We start from the raw sequence: 23,432 nt of genomic DNA, 5'->3' as shown, positions 1-23,432 counted from the left end.
AGTCTTTGACTTTATTTATTTTCTGCTGTGTTTTACTTGCTTCTATTTGAAAGACTGAGTGTAAACACAATAAATATTTTATTTTATGTGCTGGAATGTGCAGAAAATAGGTTTAAATGTTAAACTAATTTATTCAAGTCAGAGAATGGTGCATATAATTAAATTTTTTGCTTGACGCATAAAGTTTTAGTATTTTTTAGTATTTATTTATTTATTGTCATTGTCAAGAACAATGAAATTGCGTTTGGGGCTTCCATACAACCCAAAAAAAAGAAGAAAATAATAAATACCCCTTAAAACCCAAGTGTACATATTTAACCCAGTGTGACTCCAATGCAATAAGACAATCCTTAGCAATAATGTTCGTAGAAATTCAGACAAAGACCTGAGAAACATGACAAAATACAACAATGCAACCCATTCAATATTATTGTACTGTGAGTTAAAAGATTAAAACTGATAAAACAAGTAAAAAAAAAGAGACTTTTCCATTTGATTACATTTTGTATGATGGATTATGCAGAAAAAGTAGAATTGGGCTGAAAGATCTATCGCTTTATCACCTCTTCAGGTTGTAAATTGTGTTTTTAAAAAGTAACTAAGTAATTAATTACTTTTGAAAATAAGTAATCAGTAAAGTAACTGGATTACTTTTTTGGAGAGGTAATCAGTAATTAGTTACTGATTACTTTTTTCAAGTAACTTGACCAACACTGGTAACTAAATATGCTCAGGTTACTGCAACAGCCTGACCCGTAGAGATTGACACAGTCCGGTCTTTTCCCATTTCTGGTAACTCAACGCTTCCAGCAAATGCGTGTGTTAATGTCATTAATAAAACACGCAACCATTATTTGAAACAATTAGCAATTCTGAGAAGCTACCTTTCTGAGAATGATGATCCCCTCCTGGTTGTGTTCATTGGTAGTGATATCAAACATGGCTCCTCCATCGCCCGGCACAATTGTGTACTCCACTTCTGCATTTTTTCCGATGTCCAGGTCATGGGCTTTGATTCTCCCAACAGCAGAGCCCACTGTAGACGATTCAGGCACTCTCAAGTGAAAGAAACCTGCCAACAACAACAACACAAAAATGTGTTTATATAAATCAGACAGGACTCATTTGTTATCATCTGTTGTCATCAAATGGAAATGTAGAGCTCCTTACATCCTCTGTGCTTTAAGTATTCTCTCACCGAGCCAAGGATGTCTTATCCACCCACAGGCAAAGCAACTGATATTCTCTGTCTGAAGTCAGGCCTGTAGCTATAGGCATGATATTATTCAATTTTGACGTGTTTGGACATCAAGGCTGCTCGGCTCCTTGAAATTGGTTGGCTCAACCTGTAAGACCAACATACACAAGAGTCCAGGGGCTTTGATACTACCAACAGCAGACATTTCTGCCGAGGATTTGGGAAGAAATCCATAAGCAAACAAGCAGCAGGTTGATTGATTATCACTTACACCAGGTGGTGGATAGAAATTCATCTCTTTTTTTTTTTCATTCTAAATTTCCCTACTCTGGCTCAGAAGGATATCAGTTTGAACTATCAGTTTCTGCTGCTGCCAGAGAAATTAAAACTTTACTGTTGCATTAAAAATCAAGTGCCTACACCTAGTGACTTCAAGGAGGTGGTGTGGGCGATTCAGTAGAACACTGAAAGTGGACCTGGAACGTCTAAGGGTAATTACACCACTGATTTTGTCCTTGCAATCTATATAAGTTTAAGAAATCTCAGAATGATGCAATGTCAGAAGGCACTGCAATATTATTCATGATGACTGGATTAGCAAGCACGTCTAATCAGAGTCCAGCAGCTGAACCTGACCGCTGCACCAGCTTCACTGCTTTGCCATTTTAATAAGCAAATTCCAATCATACTGAATCAATACTTTAAAAAAAAAAAAGCAGCAAAGACCAGTTACACGTTTTTTATTTGCTCAGCCTTTATTTGACAAATAAAATCTTGCTTGAACTTGAGGATTAGAAAGGATCAATAAAGAGAACAAAATGTGCAGAAGAAATTGTGTGATTGTGCTTCTGATAACAGTGGATTCCTACTTTGGTTCTCAAAAATAAATATGCTAAAACAAAACCACCAACTGTCCAATACCACAAGAAAATAATAGCGTACTATCTTAGGACTCATTTGTTATTCCTCAATTTTACTGTGGATCATAGCTTTTTCCTTCATATTGATCCAAGGATTGAGAGAGGAAAGCTGCAGCATATGTGTGAATCCAGGAGCTGTGATTAAATATAATCAATAAATAATCAAATACTCTCAAGAACATCCTGTCATTTCAAAGTCTTTTCAGGTTCGTGTCCTTTCAAGGATAGAACAAGAACTTTTTGTAAACCCCAGAGTGAAAAAAAAATCAAGTTATAAATTATTAGATGGTAACAAACAGCTGTTATGTGGCACTGTCATTGGGTTAACAAGCTTCTATGATTTAATTCAGCTAAGCCAGATGCAGGTACTATACACCGCTATTAGTAATGGCATCTGCTGGCTTTCCATCACAGAGGTTTAGGGGATTGACAGTTCCCAAACACATAATCTATAATAACAAGCAACGGAAAGACAGATGTGTGGTGGGTTCATACGGCAATATATTACTGAATCAGACAGAAAGAGTGCTTCTACTCATGACCACTGCACATTATTTAAACCTGCAAGCCCCATATAAATGGAAAAAAGAAGAAGACAAAGGCAGGATTTAGGACAGGGCAGAGGAGCCACCATACTTGGCCCAAACCTCTGTGCTGTGACAGCATTATGGAAATATCAGCTTTTCCTTGCAGCCAAAGGAGCTTGACCGTCTGACTGCATCTATTTACATTCAGAGGAGGCCATTCAGTGTCACCTGAAATACCGAAAAAGTCTGCATCAATACAGAGCAGTATTTGTGCTTTCCTGTCATACAGTTGCTGGCTTGGAATAGAAAACATTGTGCAGAGAGTTTAATATTTATGCTCAGTATATGCAGAGAAGCTTTCACAGATCAATGATTTTACAGAATTGTGGATTTTTTTCCCCTGCATGGCTTCTTACATGACCTGGTGAACGCTACAATTGAATTAATCTGTTTAGCAGCTTATATAAAATACTGAGTAAAATACTGAGTTTAAATACACTGGCTCAATCCCTGATGCATCAGCGACATGCTCAAATCTGATCCAAATATAGAAGGATGCCCCATGAGCGAAATAAAACCAACCCCGGTTTATTTGCCAGGAGTAGTAGCAGTAGATGCAATCATGCAAAACAAACAGGCCATTGCTTACGACTGCTTACGACAGTAAGGCAGTAATGACAAATAATGAAAAGCAATTACAAAGAGTAGATATGATGAATACCTCCTGCCCCGTTGTAATTGCACAGTGTTTATTTCATTATCAAAAAAATGTGTGAACCTGTATAAGGTCATCTCCATCATCATTGCTCTACATAACAGCCAAGACGTTGTTTTCTGCAAAGTGCACTCACTTTTAGAGAACCTGGGTGGGTTGTCGTTGACATCGCTGAGGGTGATGTTGATGGTGGTGGTCCCAGCCAGTCCCCCCAGCTGGCCCCCCATGTCCTTGGCCTGGATTAATACCTGGTACTGTTCCTTCACCTCTCTGTCCATATTGGGCAAGGCTGTCTTTATAACCCCTGGTGTACAGCAAGATTGATGAGAAATACAGATAATAAAGAAGAGATATAGCGGAGAAGGAAGAGCAGATAGTGAGAGACAGAGATGGAGAGATAGAGAGACAAAGGGAAAAAGAGTGGTGAACATAAAATTCTCAGAAAAAAACAGTTGATGCCAGATCCACAATTTACTACAAAAAGCACAATATATTTCCACCTAAGCAGCTGACTCCCGTGTAAGAAGCTGCATATGTGCTCAGACCAAGGCTGAAATAGAGGTCATCTTACAAACTGGAAACACTTGACATTCAATAGGGAGCTCTGGTGAAGCCATATAATGATTCACTTGAGGATCAGAGACCCTGAGATCAGAGAGCGTTTGTACTGCAGATTAATAGCTAGGTCAGTGGGAGGTTGGCAGGCTAAAAAGAGGCAACCAGCATAGGTGGGTCCACACTTTCTCCTTTTCTCATTCTACTCAATCTGGTGAGGATGTCCCATTTGATCCGCAAACATCTAACATGTAAGAATCCAAATCAAAGACTATAGTTATTTTTTTTTAAACTTCTGTCATCTTTTTCTTTTGGGAAGAAGGAGAGTGTCTCTCCCTGTGACATGCATGGTGATTTATGTATATTGTTGTCCTCCTGCCTTTGCTCACCTTTTACCTCCTAGTGTTTGTTCCCCTTGTTTATGTGCGTTTGTAGATAGCTGCAGACCCAGCAGGGCAAACATTTGCTTTAACAGTTTGATTTTTTTCCAGCTTCAGTTTGAAATACAGTCACAGTAGGTGCTCTGTAAAGCTCTGGGATGAGCAGCATAATCAGCAACAGATTCCACCATATCTGGCTGTGTGATATGTATGAACCTATTTTCATATGCTTTGAACAGTTCCAGAAAGCAAGCCAACAGCGGCCTACTACCAGCAAGTACTGGCAGTATGAAAGTACAGTATTCTTTATTTTTTTATTTAGATTTTTTTTTAGATTCAGAGCCATCATCTGCCATGCTCCCCCTGCTGCCACTCCACAACCTTTTTAGTGCCATTTCCTTCACATGAGACCAAAGCACACATATAAATAAGATGGAAATAACCAACACTCTTAATGTCTCACCACCAGAGACAGATAGATACTGGTTAAAATTACCTACCTCTATATGCACACAACACTGGCTAGCCAGCATCTATATGCCTGAGATTCAGTAACAAAGTAATGACATTCACCATATTCAAGGTGAATGTGTGATGTTAGAGCAGTTTGGTTTTAGTGTAGCACATCCTATAATCCAATTTTAAACCTTCAAATAAATAATTCAGATTCTCAGGTCTTATTGCCCCAAGGTTAATTCTGAGGCCTGTTTTTCCCGAGTGTTAAATTCTCACACATGCTCACACGTTTGATAAAAACCAAATTCTCTTGGGACAATGCAAATCACATAAAGCCATATTTTATTCACAGTGGAAGACAGAAAACATAAATGTTTAAACTGGACATTTTACCGTTTCATTAAAATATTTGTTCATTTTGAATTTGATTGCAGCAACATATCTGAAAAAAATGGGGTCAGGTAGCATCCTGACTTAGTGCATTTAAAACAAACTTTGGCCAAGAGAATTGGGTAGTGTTTCCTGATTATCTTCACTTAAGGCTTCTTCTTTGCGTGCTAGAGCTTTAAGCTGCATTTTTGGATATCGTGGATAACAGCCAGTTATTTCTGGAAGTGTTCATGAGATAATTAAGTGATTTTCATAACACAATCATGACTATTTTTAATGCTATATCTATGCTACAAATGTTCAACAAGTTGTAGATGCAGTTTTTTTACAAATTGGTGAACATCTGCTGATCTTAAATTCTTAGACACTCTGCTTCTCTAGAAGCTCGTTTATACCCCGTCATGTTACTGACCTGTTGCCAATTAATAGAAACTTAATGCAAAAGGTTCCTCTGGCTGTTTCTTTTTAGTACCACTTAGTTTTTCAGCCAGTTTTTTAGTCATGTTACTGCCATTAAATTCAAAATGAGACAATATTTTTTAATGAAATGATAAAATGTTTCAGTTTAACATTTGATATGCTTTATATGTTCTGTTGTGAATAAAATATAGGTTTCTGAGATTTGCAAAACATTGCATTATTGTTTTGTTTAAATTCTAAATCTGTTCACAGCACACACAAAAAAAAAAAACACAAGTACTTTACCTGTTTTGGGATCAACAGAGAAATAGGGTTGCCCGTGGAGGATGCTATACACCACTCTGGCACTGTTTCCATAGGTAGGGTCATCTGCATCTGTGGCTGTTACTTGCGTCACATATGTCCCTGCAGACAGGAGTCAGAAGACATATTGACTCGATCTAATCGCTTTCTTCATTAGACCGAGATCCAAACTCTTTGAACCTCATCAGTTTGCTAAACAATCTCACCTGACACTAATGAATGGTGAATCTCTGCCGAGAAAGCCTCAGCTAATGCGCAACATTCAGAGCCCCTGATGGAGTGCAATGAGCAATGAGGAGGAGTGCAGAGGAGAAATAATGTGCTGGGAAGTTGTTCAATTTTCTTGTTGTGTGTGTTGATTTGTGCATCGCTAAAAAGTAGCTGTTCTTTAACAATAGAGCAGCAGTTTTATGTTTTTGGTTATCAAAAACTCTTAAAACTCTTATGTGACTATTCATTATACAGTGTAACCATTAAGAAAACAAAGGGGCATGGCAAGAATAGTATTAAGATGGCAGTCTTCCAAACTCCTTCAGTAACAGGGACAGAATAATTACTTGTTGGATGTTTTGCTCATCCCTTTTAACTAGCTGGCAGTGAAAACACTATTTCACTAACACAATCCTGATTAAATGCATTGGAATTAAACAGATTTAATAAAAAGTTTCTAGTGTGAGGAAACAATAAGTGATGCCTTGACAGCATGACTGTTTGACAACTCCACAACTCATTTCTGGGGGTTCTCGTGCAGATGGACCAATTGTTTAGGAGGACTTGCAGACAGGTTAACATTGATGCTTCACTCGCAGTGCACATACGTCCACGTCTCAACCGCATGCCTACGTCTGGATAGCTGTGCACAATATAGCTGAAGCATTTATGGGATACTTAGTATGATCAAGAGAGGCTGACCACGGGGACTGTATTTGCATAGTTGCTTGGAATTCTGCTAAGATTTTAGCTCTCTATAAAGAACTTGATGTATACTAAATAGGCTTTTCAGTCTGAGGAGATGGTAACAATGGAATTAAACATGGTGTGAGGGATTAGTGTTTCAGTCCTCCACATGTGCCTGATTAGACATACCTGAGAAGGACTGCATCATGTTACAACACGGTATACAATAGATGAGATAATACACTTAACACCTTTTCTGTTCATCCAAGGAGAGGAAATCCGCTTCAGTAAGAGCTCAGATGCAGAGAGAGTTTGAGAGACTTTAAGCACATCATACGCCTACGCAGCAGGCACCAACCTAGGTGTAGGGCTATAAACAAGTCAAATAAATTCTACTCATATTATTATTATTATGGAAATTCAAATGCATAAGTAGAAATACGATGAAAGAAGTGACTTCAAAGGTCACTGCTGGTAACATTTTGCAAAAAGGAAATATATTGTATTTATCTAACTTTAAATATTCAATTCGTTTCAGTCAGTATTCAAAAAAATGACGATGATGTGTTTCAGTAGAGTGTAGAGGAAGTCAAATGACACTGAAATGAAATATGAAGTAAAAAAGAAGAGAATGAATACAGTGAGCATCAGTCAAGAACTCTGGTGCATGGAAAAACAGTATATAAGGCAAGAACGGATTTTAACGAGCTTGAAAGTCAATGGTTGGTATCGCCACCTTTAATCTTCAACACAGCCTGAACTCTCTCAGGCAAACTTTCTTGTCCTTTCTTTAAGTAGTCTTCAGGAATAGTTCTCCAGGCTTCTTGAAGGACATTCAAGCCTGACAAGTGTCTTCAAAGAAACACAGACAGCTCTTCTTTGTATGTTGACTGCCTTTTGTTATGTCCTCTGTTAAGTTAAAGTTCAATAATGTTGAGGTCTGAGCTCTGGTAAGCACTGTGTCTTCTATACAGATATGCTTTCACTGCATTTACAATGCTTTTGTAAGCATGGCCATGCTGAAAAAATAAAGCTATTTCCAGTCAGAGACTTTCCAGATGATATTGAATGGTGGATCAAAATCTGATAGTAGTTTTATATGTTTGTAACTTAATCAATTTTGACCAGGTTCCCAATACTGCTAGCTGAAGTGCCTGCAAATGGCTGCAGACACACACTCTTGTACCTGACTCTGTACATATGGATAACAACTGGAACCAACAATTTCAGATTCATCACTCCATTAGACCTATTGACACTACGGTCCATTTTTGTCCACTTCGTCAGTGATTTGGCATACCTCAGCCTCCTCATTTACCTCAACAGCATTTAATCCACTGAGACTTTTTCTGAAGAGGCTTTGCAGATGCATCAGCTTAAGGGTCAGATATATCTCTCAGGTCTTTCATCAGGTCTTTGCTGGATTTTGACCTTCTTAAGGGCGTGACTTTCAGATACTGTTCAGTACGCAGATTTATTTTTTTTAGGTATAACAATTTTGTTCTCCTCTTGTCTAGTTTCTTCAGATTTTTTAAGGACACACTGCACACAATGCCCAGATATGCCTAGTTTTTAGCTCTTTAAAAATCATCTTGTTGGTGTAATTGGGATTTTTCAGAAATTGAACTAATGAAGCTGGAACAAATTATGAGTTTTTGAGACAGGCTGCAAGTAACATATTGGCTAAAGATACAATTTAAAATTGGTTCTTTGCTACATTTTCATATATACTGTATGTAGATACAAAGGTGATTCATCCCTTGGGCTAGGTGCTTTGGTCTGGCTCCTTGGGAGTAAAATATAAAGAAATTAGAGGAGACTTTTGCACAGTAAGGTACAGTCGTTTCAGCACATTAACTTTTTCTAAAAACTTCATGGATAAGCTAATAGCTAACAAAGGATTATTACCACGAGGGCAAATAGATTACTTGACTCTATCTGCCAGTGTTTATGCTCAGCATCTTTTAGCTTTTATTTTGCCCTGCTAACAAAGACAACAAGAGAGATGTAGCAGTTAATGAGCCCATTGATCACCCAAGTCTTGCTGCTATAAATATTGATAATGACTTCATTTGGTTTAATGCTAATCCAATGGTTGCAGCTCAGTATAGGCATCCTTGTGGGTTGTTGTTTACACTGGCCGCTGCGGCTGAATTCACACAGTTGAATTCTCAACAAAGACATTTCTGGTAGTAATGTCCCTCTGTATAAATTGGTACCAACTTGGTTTCACCATTACTTTTTAATGGGACCTGGAATAACAGTTCTATCACCCAACACACAACTAAACCTTTATACAGACTAGATATTATTTAAAAAATATACATATACATATTCTTCAATGTAGAAATAGGTTACTCTTACTATTTTTACACAGAATATTATACATTTAGATATTGCCTTCTCCTAAAACAGTAATCACTCACATATTGGTTAAGCTTATTCACATTGCCAATATCAGTTAAATGGGCAGTCCAATAAATGGGCACGAAGGTCATTATAGTCATAACACCATAGGGAGTATTACTCAAGCTGTAAAAACAGTTGGAGTATGTGTTCTATGGCTCTTGAGGGAGCTCTGCAAAGGCTGAAAAAATGACTATGATGATACCATCAGGGGTGCTTCACCAATCATTTTGCATATGATATCATCAGGGGTGTTTCCGCTTAAGACTTTCCACTTATAGCAGGAAGCTAGTGTTACAAACAGGGTGGGGGGTGGGGTTGTTGCAGATGTAATCACTGATTAAATTCACAAATGAACTGTACTATCCAGTCGCTTGATGGAAAGTGAAGTTTTCGCTAATGCTTTAGAATGAAAGTCACAGTATAAATCATCAGTGCTTGTTTGACTTTCTTTTCTTTGGACCTCAGAAGCCCAACAACTAGCTATTTGTAAGCAACGCCATTAATCCAGTGTGTGGGTGCTGTTTAAATTTCATATCTGTACACTGTTTCCATGGTCACAACAGATGTTTTTCTTTTGATAAACTTAAAAGTCGCTTTCTTATTCTACAATAAACAGTTACCATGCAGCCTGTGATTTGGGAGTGTTCACTGGGGTTATGCTGCGTTGTTCCTGTTTTTCCTACCAATTCTCCAAAGAGTGCTGATTTTGGAGTTTTGAGGGTTTTATTGCAGTTCACATCAAGAGGAGCCTTTTTCCCCGTGAATTACCTTGATCTGTTCTCCCTGGGGATAACGTTGAAAGACAAAGCAGTGCAATTCACTCGGGGCACACCAAGAATAAATGGTCCTCTGAAATGTCAAAATCTGTTGGGGGGAGCAGTCTTACCCTGTGGTTGTAAAGATGCGCCTGAAAGAGAACTTTATGTGTTTCCAAAGTGGAAAAAATAAAGTTTTCAATGCTGAGAATTGCGGTGTGCCGATGATGATACTGATCCAAGTATTTAAAAGTAACTCTGAATGATTACTTACCTACTGGTGACATCTCGGGAACACTGGCTGTATATGGTCCTTCCAGGAACTTGGGCTCATTGTCGTTGATATCTTGGACCTTGATTACAAATTCTGATTCAGGTTCCAGGGGCCTATTGGTGTTGATGTCAACAGCCTGGGCGCGCAGGGTGTAGTAAGGCTTCTCCTCCCTATCAAGACTTCTTAAGGCATGGATGTCCCCCGTTGTTTGGTCAATTGTGAAAATGGAGCCAGCCCCTTCTCCTGAGAGAGTGTACTTCACTGCACTGTCCCCCTTATCGAGGTCAGTGTGTAGCTGCAAGACAAAGCAGAAAAAAACGACAGGTTGAGTGCAAACATTGGCACATATAATGATTCATTGAATGCGCCGGGGAAGGGCTGTCAAGGAAGACTATTTCACAAAGACAGCCAAGGAAACTGACTGCGCATCAAAGAGCAAATTCATTTCTCTGCACAGATCTGCAAAACACTAAGTCATGAGAAAAATAAAATGATCGTGCTTTCAGAACATTTCACAGATTAATGAGGCTAAGTCGCTCATAAATAATGTATTCTCTCTGTGCAATTACGCTGCAGTGATAACTCTTCAACATCGTGGATCAATTCCTAATCATGAATGACGAAAAAATTTTCTCTTATATAAAACAGGAGATGTGAGGGTTTCTTTTTCTTTTTCTGTTTTTTCTTCCAAGTAGCAAAGTTCAAACTATAAATCCTTGAAGTAAATACTCGTTTTCAACCTTCACCTTAAAAGTCTTGTAACCAGAGGAGTCAGCACAGTTTCACAGTATCACAGCTCCAGCAAGAAAACCTCTTTGTATATAAACCCAGGACAGTGGCAGCTCTCTTTGTACAAGACAAACAAGTTCTGGGCTGGTGTTCGAAAGCCTATTGACACAGTTATGTTTTCCTCACTGCAGCGCTCATTCATACAATTCAAAGCCTTTTAAATATTTAAAGGCTGTAATGCAATGTGATCATCACCATATATGATTATGGATTTTTGCTTGCTAAGGTATGGAATTTCCATAGCCAGCTAACTACTTGTGGCTTGGGGCAAAACATCTTTTTCATTTTTATTCTATCAAAAAAGGGATCTGAGTAGAGGTTGCTACATTTCTGGTTGTTTTTAAACCTGTGAACTGATTCCTGTAATCACCCTCTTACAATGGCACTACCTAACACGTGGATAGATCCACACTCTAACACTCACATTTCTCTCGATTAAATTAGCCTTTCTTCAGCCTGTAAATATCAACCTTTTTGCACATAGATAATTCCAGTGAATTTCCATGGCAATGCCCGGCATAGAGCCAAGAGTAAATGTGGGATGAGGCCATGAATTCTTTGTAGATTATGGTTCAAAACAACCCAAGACACACAGACATGTGCACAAACACACTAGAAGTAATTTGAGATTCAGAGCAAATTCCCAAGCTCACGCAAGCATAGCCTGGCATTATAATGTTATCACCCGTGGTGCATTATTTATTTCTACAGAAATGAATGAAAATTAGAGTTAGTACATGACCCCTATTGGATGGCAGCAAAACCACATAATATTTTCTGCAATGACCAAAAAAAATGCAAAAAGTATTATTATTGTCTAATATACATAAAGTAATAATGATAAAAGTATGATCCTCAGGCACAAACTAGATATTGTAACAACAAAATGTGTTTGCATTTATCCTTAGTTAGTAATATAAGGTGATTCTAACTTATGATTGGCATGTACTGTAACATCGTAACAGTATATATCATGATGTAGCAGAATGTGGGCCACAACCAACGTTAAATAATTAAAAAGTACCTTTTTACTTGGTTTCCTATATGCAGATGTGCTGTGCTTATATTATACCCTTATGTACTACTGTTAATTTAAAACTACCATCTTATGTCAATTTAACCACTAACTGACATGTGAGTTAAAGCAAAAGATGGTAACATTTATTGGCTGAAGGCCCTCTTGCCGAGGGACATGTTGGTCTTATAATGAAGAGAAACCAGTGGATCAAGTGTCTCCACATGAAGAGAATTCAGTCCTTGAAAGAAAGGGATGTCGTAACGTGCCTGTCATAAAGTATTAAAACTAAACAGAATAAAATGAAAACTTGTTGCAAGTGCTTACAATGAAACAATAGTGTCAGTATTTGCAACTGAAAACTTCTTTCCAATCATGCTTGAATGGTTGAGCAGTTTCATTTATCCCAGAGGGTCTCTTAATTTTAATGATAATTAATTGTGATTTTTCATGTGTCTCAAATTAACATTGTAAAAGGCTTTGGGGTATTTCTTTTGTTGCTATCCGCCTACAGGGCAGCACTGTAAGTGTACAGAAAAACTCATTTTTAAAACTTTAACAATGCATCTTCATTTCATGTGAGGATGAGTGCCTGCACTCAACCCAATGGGCAATGACACGGGGTTGAGGGTGGAAACTTCTAGTTTGGAAGATATGTTGATAAGGAAGGAGCCTCGCTTTGGGAACTACAGGGACAGACAAAGCAACCACACAGAATTAAAAAATTAAAAAATAAATTTTGAACTGGCCAGGCAACAGACTGGTGACCTGTCCTGGGTGTGCCCTACCTGGGAAAGCTTCCAGTCCCCAGCGATCTTGAACTGGTTAACAGGATGGTTGGATGGATGGAATGATAGACGGTAACTGGAAGATGTTGTGGATGAAGTCAATAGAACTTAATGTGCAAAATGCCAAGTAATTAGCAGCTTAAAAAGAAAAGCACACTCACACACTTACACACACACCTATGCCATCAGAAACCAGGAATAGTTTTGCTTAATGTTACAATGCTTTGCTGCTAAATGGAGTAACATGAGCTCATGAGGACTGCAAAGACCCGAGGAGTTCTGGGTTTGATGAAAATATCGTATTAAATACCACATTAAAGAAAACACTGTGATTACAAAATATAGCATATGATTCAGTGACTCCATTTGTCATTTTCTCCATTTCTGGGTGCCATTGTGCCTCTGTGCCATTTGTCAATCTCAGGCTGGCTGCAGTTTTACTTTTGCCTGTGTATGTGTATGAGTGCAAGGGCTGGGTGATGCATAATATATAACGACGTATTGACTGCCAGTGTATGTCAATTATTTCACCAGGTTTCTCAAGTCCAAAATTAATTAATTAATTTAAATCATTACTGTTTTTTTGTCTGATTTCTTGCTTCCTTTCTTTTTGCGTCTGACCTAAAACATTTAAGAGGAACATTCTTATTTATTATCTATAATCATCTATTTTACTTTTTGCTGTGATGTTGGGCTATAGGCTGCTGTGCCATTATGCCTGGCTGATGTCCTGCTTATAGCTTCTGTGAGATTTGTTTCATGTACACTTGAATTTTGTTTGTTTCCTGCTAGCATGTGTGCAGGCTTGTGCAGCATGTGCGTCATGGTTTTGGCCCATCTGTTCAGCTTTTTCAGATATCCAATTGACATTTGTTTATTGCAGCAGAGAAGTTGATGAAATAGTTTGAGTTGTTATGATTCTTTTTTTTCCCCATCATTTTGAGTCATGCCATGTCTCAAAAATGTAAAATGTGAATCAGTAATTATAAAAATCAAGAAAAGACAGAAGGGTTTTGGTTTCAGTGGCTATGAAAAAAGATGTGGTTTACTTTTTCTCTGTTCGGATTATTGATTTGTAAAACGTAGAATCCATGTGGGAAATTCTGTGATGGCTTTGCTTAAGGATGCAAAGGCAATAGGTGCAGATGCACCTATGCACCTAGATGCAATAGGCTTCCTGATATGTTTTCTGTCTTTATAAAGTATAATTGGGCTGTTTTATTTTCCTTTGTTTATATTCTACTTTGGTTTAAGCCATTGTGCTTGGCTGTGCATTTCATCATTTAGTAAACCTGCCATGATGTTGCTGGCTGCAGTTCCCTGCTTCTTGTCTCCGCTGTTGTAGGATGCATCAGGCTCTTGTAAAATCAGCTGGGCAGAGAGCTCCCTCTCTAATTAAACTGTCTTCATCACAAAATCTGGGCAGCACTTTTTGGAGCAGTAATGATTACAGTTATTTATCATTTTCTGATGCTATATGTAACACAGTACCATGTCTGCGGGTTAAACTACATTCAGATACCCTAGGGCCTGGGGTATAAACACAGTCCTTTGTGGATATACGCACTCTTATGTGGAGAATTGTATTTTGTTGAGCCAAATGAAAGGCAGCCATTTCTTGTGGATCTTTTGACTGACAGCAGTATGGTTTAAGTGTTGTTGCCCTCCAGTGCTCCCCAGGAATTTGTGCTTCAGAGTTTGCTGGTCTTTAATAAAACACTGTGTATTCTAGTACCTGGTGTTTTAGTTGGACAGTATCAGAGCATCAAGAAGAGTACAAGATGAATAAGGGTTTTGTGTAACTATGGTTCATGCATCTTTCACCTTGTGTCCTGTTTTGCAATCTTGTAAACATTCAAAATCTATTCAAACGGTTTATGAAATCACTTGTACTACAGTAGATTTCCAACTGTGGGAAGATGAAATTAAATTAATAGTGAACAGCGAGGGCTTGAAATACATATTTCAAAATTGCGGAGGGAATTCTTCACTTAAATGTTTTCCGCAAGAGGGTTTTCGTATACACTGTGAGCTTAACTAAAGATTTTATTGCCCTATCCTTGGTAGAGATTGTGTTTTGATTGTGCTTTTCCTTAAACTACATGATTGCTGTAACATCTGCTCTGTTTATATTTGCTTTGGAAGTTTTATATTATTCCATGGCCATGTCTCCATGGCATTCTGCATTCTTTCAGTTTTCCTATAACTATCACCACATCAGCCCTGTGTATATTAGAAATCGCGCAACTCATTTCACCATTATAAGTTCAAACCAAGGGTATAATCTCAGGCAGCTAGTCTGAAACTTGTTTTAGGACTGCTTAGGAACAGGAAGAGGCCATCACCAAACTGCTGGGAGCATGAAATTATCCAAACTGTCTTGTTAAGCTGCAGCATTAACAGTTCCTTTCACTGGAACTAAGGGGTCGAGCCCAACTCCTGCAAAAACAACCCCACACAATAATCTCCCCTTTACCAAAAGTATACTTGGCACATTGGAGTCAGACACGCACTATTTTCCTGGCATCGCCAAACCGAGACCACTGACATCAGATTGCCAGTGATATGGTATATCAGAGAATGCTGCTCTAGAGTCAAGCGGCATCATGCTTTACACCACTGTATCTGACACTTTTTTGTTAGTGTTGGTGATGCATGTGACGTACATTCACGACTGTTCCCAATCGCTTCAACTTTATAATAACACCAATAACAGTTGACTGTGAAATATTTAGCAGTGATGAAATTTTAGGGCTGGACTTGCTACACAGGTGTCATCCTATTACAATACCACAGTGGAATTCACTGAGCTCATGAGAGTGATCCATTCTTTCGAAAAGGTTTTTAGAAGCTCTCTGCATGCCTAAGTCCTTTATATTACCTGTGCCCATTAAGGTGACTGGAACACCTGAATGCAATGATCTGACGTACGAGTGAATCCTAGGGCTGGGCATCGTCACTGATTTCTATAACTGATCCGATTCAGATTCACAAGATCCCAATTCGATTCAATTTTGACTCAGACAGTCAGAAATATCATAATTCTGATCATTCATTAGTGTATGAATGATCAGACATATTCAGATTTTTATATCCATGTATAAAAACAAAGTTGACACTTGTGAGACTTCATCAGAGGTGTTAGCATCACAGCAGATGCCTTTGTGTTAAAGCAACTGAGGATCAAATACGGAAAACCATGAAGAAAATTTTGCTGGCCTGGCTTTTTATGGCAGATAACCAACTTAAACATGTTCCACAGGAAATCAAAAACAGAAGAAAACCATGAATCAACATATGAACATTACCTGATGCTGCTGAAGTGAAGCAGGGCAAAGTTACAAATATTTTGTTGGAGACACAGCTAAGCGTTTTGCAATTTGACATAATTTGTTAAAGTTTACATTTCCTTGGTATTCAACAGCGGAAATTAGGCTTTCTTGTTGGAGGTCATTTTTGGGGAAAAAAAAACAGCTCCCGAAGGCATGGTACACAACGGTAGACTGGCGCATAATCAGCACGAAAGCACAATAAGCAAGAGAATAATGCAGAAAATAGAGATTTTTGATGGTAAACTGGTCTCTAAGTACACTGACAGAGAGCTGTGCAGGAAGTAAAAGCAAAATTAAGAAGGAATTCATAGCAAAGTTTTTCAAATGTGAAGCGTAGTGTTGATCTTCTTTTGCTGCTGGTTCAGTGAGTTTTGTTTGGAGACTGACGAAACCTGCAGCTTCAGAATCTGTGAGATTTCGGTTTTCAGGATTGTGGTGTTACTGAAAAATACATTTATATTTAAAAATCAATTCAGGTTTTAATGAATCGATATGGCATAATTCAAACTAAAATCGATTTGATTTTTTAAACCCACCCCTAGTGAATACCTAGTGAATATCTGTACTTCCTACTAGCGGTGGGCTTATCAATCCAAATATCAATACCAACTCTAGTATTGGTATCGGATCGGTACTAGCACGATTGGATTGATACTTTGCTTTTATCCATTAAGTTCAGTATGTAGCCCACTGAACTGTGTTAATTATTTCTTTGCAAAAAATGAACCGCAAACATGCACTATAAAAAAAATGTCTGAACGTTTTTGTGTGCTTTAGAGACAGAAATATTTACATCCCAGGTCAACAAAAACCCAGTCTCAGAACACGTGAAAAACTGAAAGGTGTGTTTTGTTGTGTTAACTAATTATTGTGGAAAGTAACAATCACAGTGATATAGTGGTGATTAAAACTGTGCAGAATTTGCAAACTGAGAATTTATCTCATAAGTCATGGCACCTACTCTCCCACAATTAGCTGCCTGAATAACTTAAAATAATTTGTACTGATATCGGCAATCCTGGCCCTGTATTTACTTGGCATTGGATTGATACCAAAACTTGTAGTGTGGCACAGCACTGCTGTGAATGAGGGAAAGTGTGAATGTTGAATGTTTTTGCTGAAATGTCCAGGCAAGTATACATGTTAAATGACAAGATACCTGCTCAAATAGCATCAATTAACACACAACTTTAGTTCTTTTTACATTTCTTTATGATAATTCTTCATAATTGAACAATAAGAACAAGTAGTCTGATGTCCTGTAATCATTATAAAGCTATAATCTGAAATACAATAACACATTAAGTTTTTGTACAAAGTATCGGATCAGTATCGTTGATAGCGCCGTGAATTTGACTTGGTATCGGTTCGGAAAGGAAATCCGTGGTATCTCACAAGACTACTTCCTACTCTTTACATTTTCAAAACAGGTTCGTAACTTTTGCTTTAATGCACTTGAGAGGAGTTATTTTATGTCACTGCTGGTCTTCAAACCGATTTGAGCCTAAACAGTAACATATGATAAGAAATCCTGTTCGTGTATTAATCGCCAGAGGACATCGCATAAAAAGAGATGAGATGTGCCAAATTAAGGGGCTAAAAGTGGGTTGGTGTTTTTATTTATTTATTTATTTTTTGCCACAACACTGGAACGACTAGCCCTACTGAAGAGGAGCGAGCATAAAAGGAGTGACCTTTTTTAAGTGTCAGGTAATTTCAAACGCAATGTTTCTGTCAGCTCAACAAACGTTGAACAAACTGTTCATGTGCGGTTTGTCGCACATTGTGTTGCTAGCTAAAGCCGCTGTATTTCACAGGGAGAGAAAAGAAGGAGCGCTAACTTCACTCAGAGATGGAGAAAGATAAGAAAAACAGGACAGGAGCGGAAGAAGATATACATTTAAAGGTAAGAACTGCTCTGTGGTATCTGATAAACTGGAAAATTAAAGCTTACATGTAAGTCCTCATGTTTTTAAATCGGATATTGGGTCTGTACATGTGACAGTATGTTTTGATTTTTTTTAATATTGTGGAACATTGCTATTTAAAGGTTGCATGAAAATCCTGTGCATAGTGAAGGTTAAACAGGTTAGTTTGCTGTACTGTGATGGATTTAAAGTAAAGAACAGCGTGTGGTGCGCAGCGGCTGTGGTTTCATGGTCAGAGTTACAACGAGTGTTGCAGAGATTCATATGAATTTTAGCAGATGATGCTTAGATTCACTGACTGAATTCCACCGTCATACCAACTTATACTGTCTAGAAAAAATACAGCATAAACAGTGTACTGTCAGTGAGGATGGAAATCGGCCAAGACAACTCATGAAACATCCGCTGACATCTTGCTGAATTCAGTTGTGTGCATCCACAGAGAGAAGCAGGCCAGCTGATCACAACCTGTACATTAAGAAAATCTACTGGAGCTCTCAGTAGAAATTACTGTGAGATCCTTTTCCCCACGCTGAGCCCCTACAGCTAATTTTTTTGGACTTAAGTTTTTCCATTCCCATCTCCTGATATTATTTTGTCATTATGTTAATACAGCACAAGGTTCAGTTAGCTTTGCACAAAAATAGATATGTCCCCCAAAGAGCAACTTTTTACTTTCTTACTTTGATTACATTTGAGAGCTTGTACATTTTTACTTTTGAGTAAAGAAATTGAATCAGTACTTGGACGTTTACTGGAGTGGTTTTTAGCACTAGTATCTGCACTTCTTCTTGTACCTCTAAGTATAGAATGTCTGTACTTTTGCCACCTCTGCTGACAAGAAACATACAGGGTCGCACTCAGCACAAACACCTGTGTTCAGTCATCATCGTCTAATACAGGTTCTGCAACAAGCAATGTAAATATGATAATGAATTTTAAAATAATTGTTTTGATCACACATGAATCGCACAATGTGATTGCAGTTACATAACTTTATCTGCCACAGTTCCAGTGAACAAAACAGGGAGCACTTGAAGTCTGTAGTCAGTAGTGCTGAGCCAACATCTTCACACCACTGTCTCTTACAGTGCACTGTTTCAGATTGCTTAAGGTTGTTTAGTTGTTTGCGATAGCTTCCATGTACTCTACTTTGTGATGTGATGGTGTTTAATCAATATACTAATGACTCAATAGGCTGCCCTATCATCAGTCAACACAGTACTACTGTGGGCGCATTCATATTTTTGTGTACTATTGAGCAAATAATCACATTGTATTTATGAGAGTTTATATTTAATTGTCATTTAACTAAGAAGAGAGTGGGGGAAAACAAGCCTCTTCTGGGTATTGGCATAAAAAGAATATTTTTCACATTTGTAGTTTATTCAATACAAGTACCCAAGAGAGGAACCTGCACATTGATTCAGAGCTGCAGAATTGGAGATGAAAAAGAAATGCAAATGCAAAATGAACAGGCTCATTGCCCCATTAATTATAAGTGAAACTTGACTGATATTAATTAAAAATTCCATTGCACTAACAATGGTAATCAATTATGTAAAGAAAGTCCATTAATAAGAAGGGAGACAAATGCTTTGTTTAAGCTATAAAACACCCACAAGACAAGAGACATGATCGTATCCATAACCTTTTTAACAATACGGCTTTTTAAAAATAGAGATGGGGAAATTCCTTCCATTGTTGTAGCACTGCTTCCAATTTCTAACACATGAACAAAACAGTTACAGTTTTCAGTAATGCCATTATTTCATTTGCACACATTAAGTAAATTAACTTGTGGAGAATGAGTGAATAAGAGCTGGCTTGTGATGATATCCTTCCTCTCCATTTTTCATGTTAAGCACAATTAGTAAAACTCTCTGCTCAAGGTATCAGGTGACATGGCAGCTATAAAAAGAAACTGCTCGTGTGTGGAGCTGAAATGAGATTCCTGTTGCCATCCAAGCTCACACTGTCACTGCACTTACATTTCATTTGTTTACATTTCTTTTTTTTTTTTTTCTTTAATGTCCTTTAGTGTTCACAGACTGTCAGACAAATGTTTCAGTGATCACGAAGCAGTTCAGATTTTGTTGGCATAGCTTTTAAAGGGGAAAAAAAAGATTAGATTTAGGGTTAAACCTTTAATTTCCACAGTATTGAAGAAATGATGAGCAGCCAATGCGCCAGCAATGCTTTGAAAACAAATATGGCTAAGGCAACTACTCATCTATTAATCATCAGGGCAAAATACTAATATTGACTCAGACTACTCAACTACTAGCAGAAATGATGGGAAATGGTAGCTCATCTTACCGGCTGTAAAATAGTCACATATTTGGAATTTGCCTTGCAGTAAATTCTTGAATGTGCAAGAGGTCGGTGATCCCTGTTCCTTTTAGGATTTGCAGTGCATGGTTCCTCATTGGCAATGCAGTAAACCCTGCATATTGATTAATTTGAGTGATTTCAGAGAACGTAACCAACCTCTGTAGAAAATGCTGTAATTGGATTTCTGCAACCAGGATTATGTGGAGCTCCTCTAAGGAATGCATATCACAGCCACAACCCTTTGCTGATAGCGAGCCAACATTGTTCCCTGAATGGTCCAGCAATCCCGCACCACTGAGTGCATTTACAAAACTGTAAACAAGTCGAAAAAGAGTTAGAACGTACTTGCTCTTCTTGTCTTTAAATGCAGTTAAATGTCTCTGTGGATTATTCACATTTCGTGGTATACAAGCGAAACATGCTTCCTGACTGGTATCACAAAGCTCTTCTTTGCATATTTATTATACTTTATATTTATTAAATAAATTGATTCTAATCCATATTTAATTGTGGATTATGCTTTGAGCAAGACCAGGGCATATTCTATATGTCACCTGTCAGAATTTATACTGTGCACTGTTAATGAGAGTAAAACATTCCACTGCTCTTATGCGCCCCTGTTCTATTGCTGTCTTGTATTCATTAGATAAGGTCTGAAACCACCATTCAGTTCAGCCATTCAACCACTGTCCTAGCAACTCAGGAGTATGATGACAGTATGGCAGTCTGTTGGCATTGGGGTACGTTGCAGGTGGCTTGAAGTTCGTGTATTGTCAGGGCACATGATGACTCCTGGTTGCATTGTAAGTTTTTGCAGGTAATTTTGGTGAGCAGCGGCTGATGGAAGGAAAATACTATGCCAAATCCTGCAAGCTTATTATAGCTGATCGATACTGGCCTCCGAGCTATTTCTTTGCTGCTGACAACTCGGAGCTCCCTGTCTGGTTTGTGTCATACCTCAGTCAGGTAATGGGGACGAAAAGCTAACAAAAAAAAAGATATTCATACAGGAGGTTATACTGGTAGATACGCAATCTCAGAAAACACGTGTGAGGAAGGGAGAGAGCGAAAGCAAGAGGCAGTAACAGAGTGACAGATATTGTCGTGGGTGTGCGACAGCAGCAGTCAGAACTGAGACAACTGCGTTTACCATTTGTAAATGGGTCAATTGTAAATTGTTTTTGATGTAAATGTTTCCTAGGCCAAGAATCCGAGGAACTCGTGCTAAGATTACTGGTTGTATACAAGGCTACCTTTTGCAAATAACATTATGCAGTACTGATTTTTTTCTTCTTCTTTCTTTAAATAAAACATTGATATATATGATTCTGTTGATCCCAGAAAACAGGGTTAAGGCTGCATTCCATTTCCTCATATCACACATGATTAAACGATATATTGATGTGTGATATGACATGCACAATGCGATTTTCTGCCTACAGTGCCAACAATACTGCCCATCAGTGTCATTGTAAACATAGAAAAAGTGGACTATGGTATAAAGTGATACTGATTGGGGCATTAGTGCACCATTTGGATATATGGCCCAAGCAATTCAGGGGAAAAAGCCCATTACCCATGAGGACAAAATATGTGAAATATATATTACTTTGGCAGGACAGATGAATGGCATCATTAGCTTTTATTTCAGCTGTTCTTTTCAGAAATCCCGCAGCATTCATCACTAACGTACATTACAATTGTAAATGCTCTCAACCTCTTAATATGTTGTAACGAGCAGCTGACTCACCGACACACTCCATGCATACTCTTCAGGAGAGCAATCCTTTCAAATTATGCAGAATGTGACAGTGAATTAAAAAGGTGGCAAACTTGAATTCAGAGGTGAATTCAGAGACCGGTAGGGAGCATATGTACAAGTTGGACATACTGCATAGAAGTCATGCACAATTCAACAGGATTCTTGAAAGACTCTTCAAATTGTAGCTTTCTGTAGCTTAGCTGTTGATCACTGGCTACCAGTCTTCATAGCTTCATGCAAAACAGTGTTATGAAGGCTGAGAGTTTTGGAGTTGAAGTTAATTATCCGCTCGCTTGCCTTGTAGTCAATCAAAGTATTTTATCCCAAGTATTTTACAGCAGTGGCTGTCATCATCAAATGATGTAAACAGGTTTGCTGCTTTTATATGGCCGTCTTCAGGTTTTAGCTTTACAGCTTAATTCCATAGCATTTAAAACAAACTGTATTTAACAGTGTGGAACATACTATCGCAGAGTAAGGCTTGTAAATTTCATATGGTCAGCTGATGGAATCGCTCTCTTTGTTGAGCCTGGTGCATAAGTCTTGCTGAAAAGGTTTTTATGTCCTTCTTATAGGTCCTCATTGAAAGATTAAATTGCAGGCTTCACATCAGTAATAAATCTCAGCCAGGTGTGGGGTGGTACTGGGAGGAAGAGCCATCAATAAAAAGAAGGATGGTCATTCCTTGTCAGGCAGGAAACAAACAAGTTGTGGGAGAAACAGCTCTGCCCTTTCTAGAAAAAGAGGCTTATTGACTTATATGTAAATAAGTGACCTTTTGTCTGCAAGTGTGAAAAGCAGGGCATTGGGGCATGTCCTGCATGTCTTTGCATACACTGCATATATTTTTTCTTTCCTTGTATGGGTTGTAAATGTGACTCTTTAAATTGATTGGCTTTCTCTTTAACCTTCAGTGCCGTTACGGGTTAAATAATTGCTTTGTGCCACCGTGTTGCTGCGTTTTTTAAATTATTATTATTTTTTTTAATGAAAGCAATTCCCTGTCTGCTTTTTCTTGCCAAGTGTATAATTTGTTGAGTATCTTTTGAGACTGTCATTGGCAGCACATTCCATTGTTGTCATTTTCTCATGACTTGCATAAAGAGAAAATAGTGGATTCCCTATCATGTCTATTTTTTTCATCTTCAGTACAACTGGTTAATTATCTCTTAGAATGAATACATGGTAAAAAAAAATATATCATGCATGTGAATCAAGTTTGCAAAAGCATCCAGTGTCACAAGCTTTATACTGTCATTTTACAGTGCACTGCTTGATTTAGAAA

The 23,432-nt window shown here is 38.1% G+C and overlaps 1 protein-coding gene across 1 annotated transcript in view; it reads right to left on the bottom strand.

Annotated features, from left to right (window-relative positions):
- The window catches only part of LOC146567096 (cadherin-12-like), a 100,642-nt gene that overhangs the window by 38,497 nt on the left and 38,713 nt on the right, over nt 1–23,432 (bottom strand). The window contains exons 3-6 of the mRNA XM_085286701.1: nt 10,200–10,494; nt 5,847–5,966; nt 3,497–3,664; nt 885–1,072 (exon numbers count right to left, since the gene is read on the bottom strand). Coding sequence (XP_085142827.1) covers nt 885–1,072; nt 3,497–3,664; nt 5,847–5,966; nt 10,200–10,494 — 771 coding nt within the window. The remainder of the gene's footprint in view (nt 1–884; nt 1,073–3,496; nt 3,665–5,846; nt 5,967–10,199; nt 10,495–23,432) is intronic.

This window comes from Mchenga conophoros, linkage group LG9 (genome assembly GCF_057382185.1).
Source record: "Mchenga conophoros isolate Kocher_MC1m ecotype Shallow Benthic linkage group LG9, M_conophoros_male_GT1.1, whole genome shotgun sequence".
Lineage (NCBI taxonomy): Eukaryota > Metazoa > Chordata > Actinopteri > Cichliformes > Cichlidae > Mchenga > Mchenga conophoros.
The sequence above is the reverse complement of the archived record's forward strand: the minus strand, read 5'-3'. Positions and strand labels throughout refer to the sequence as shown.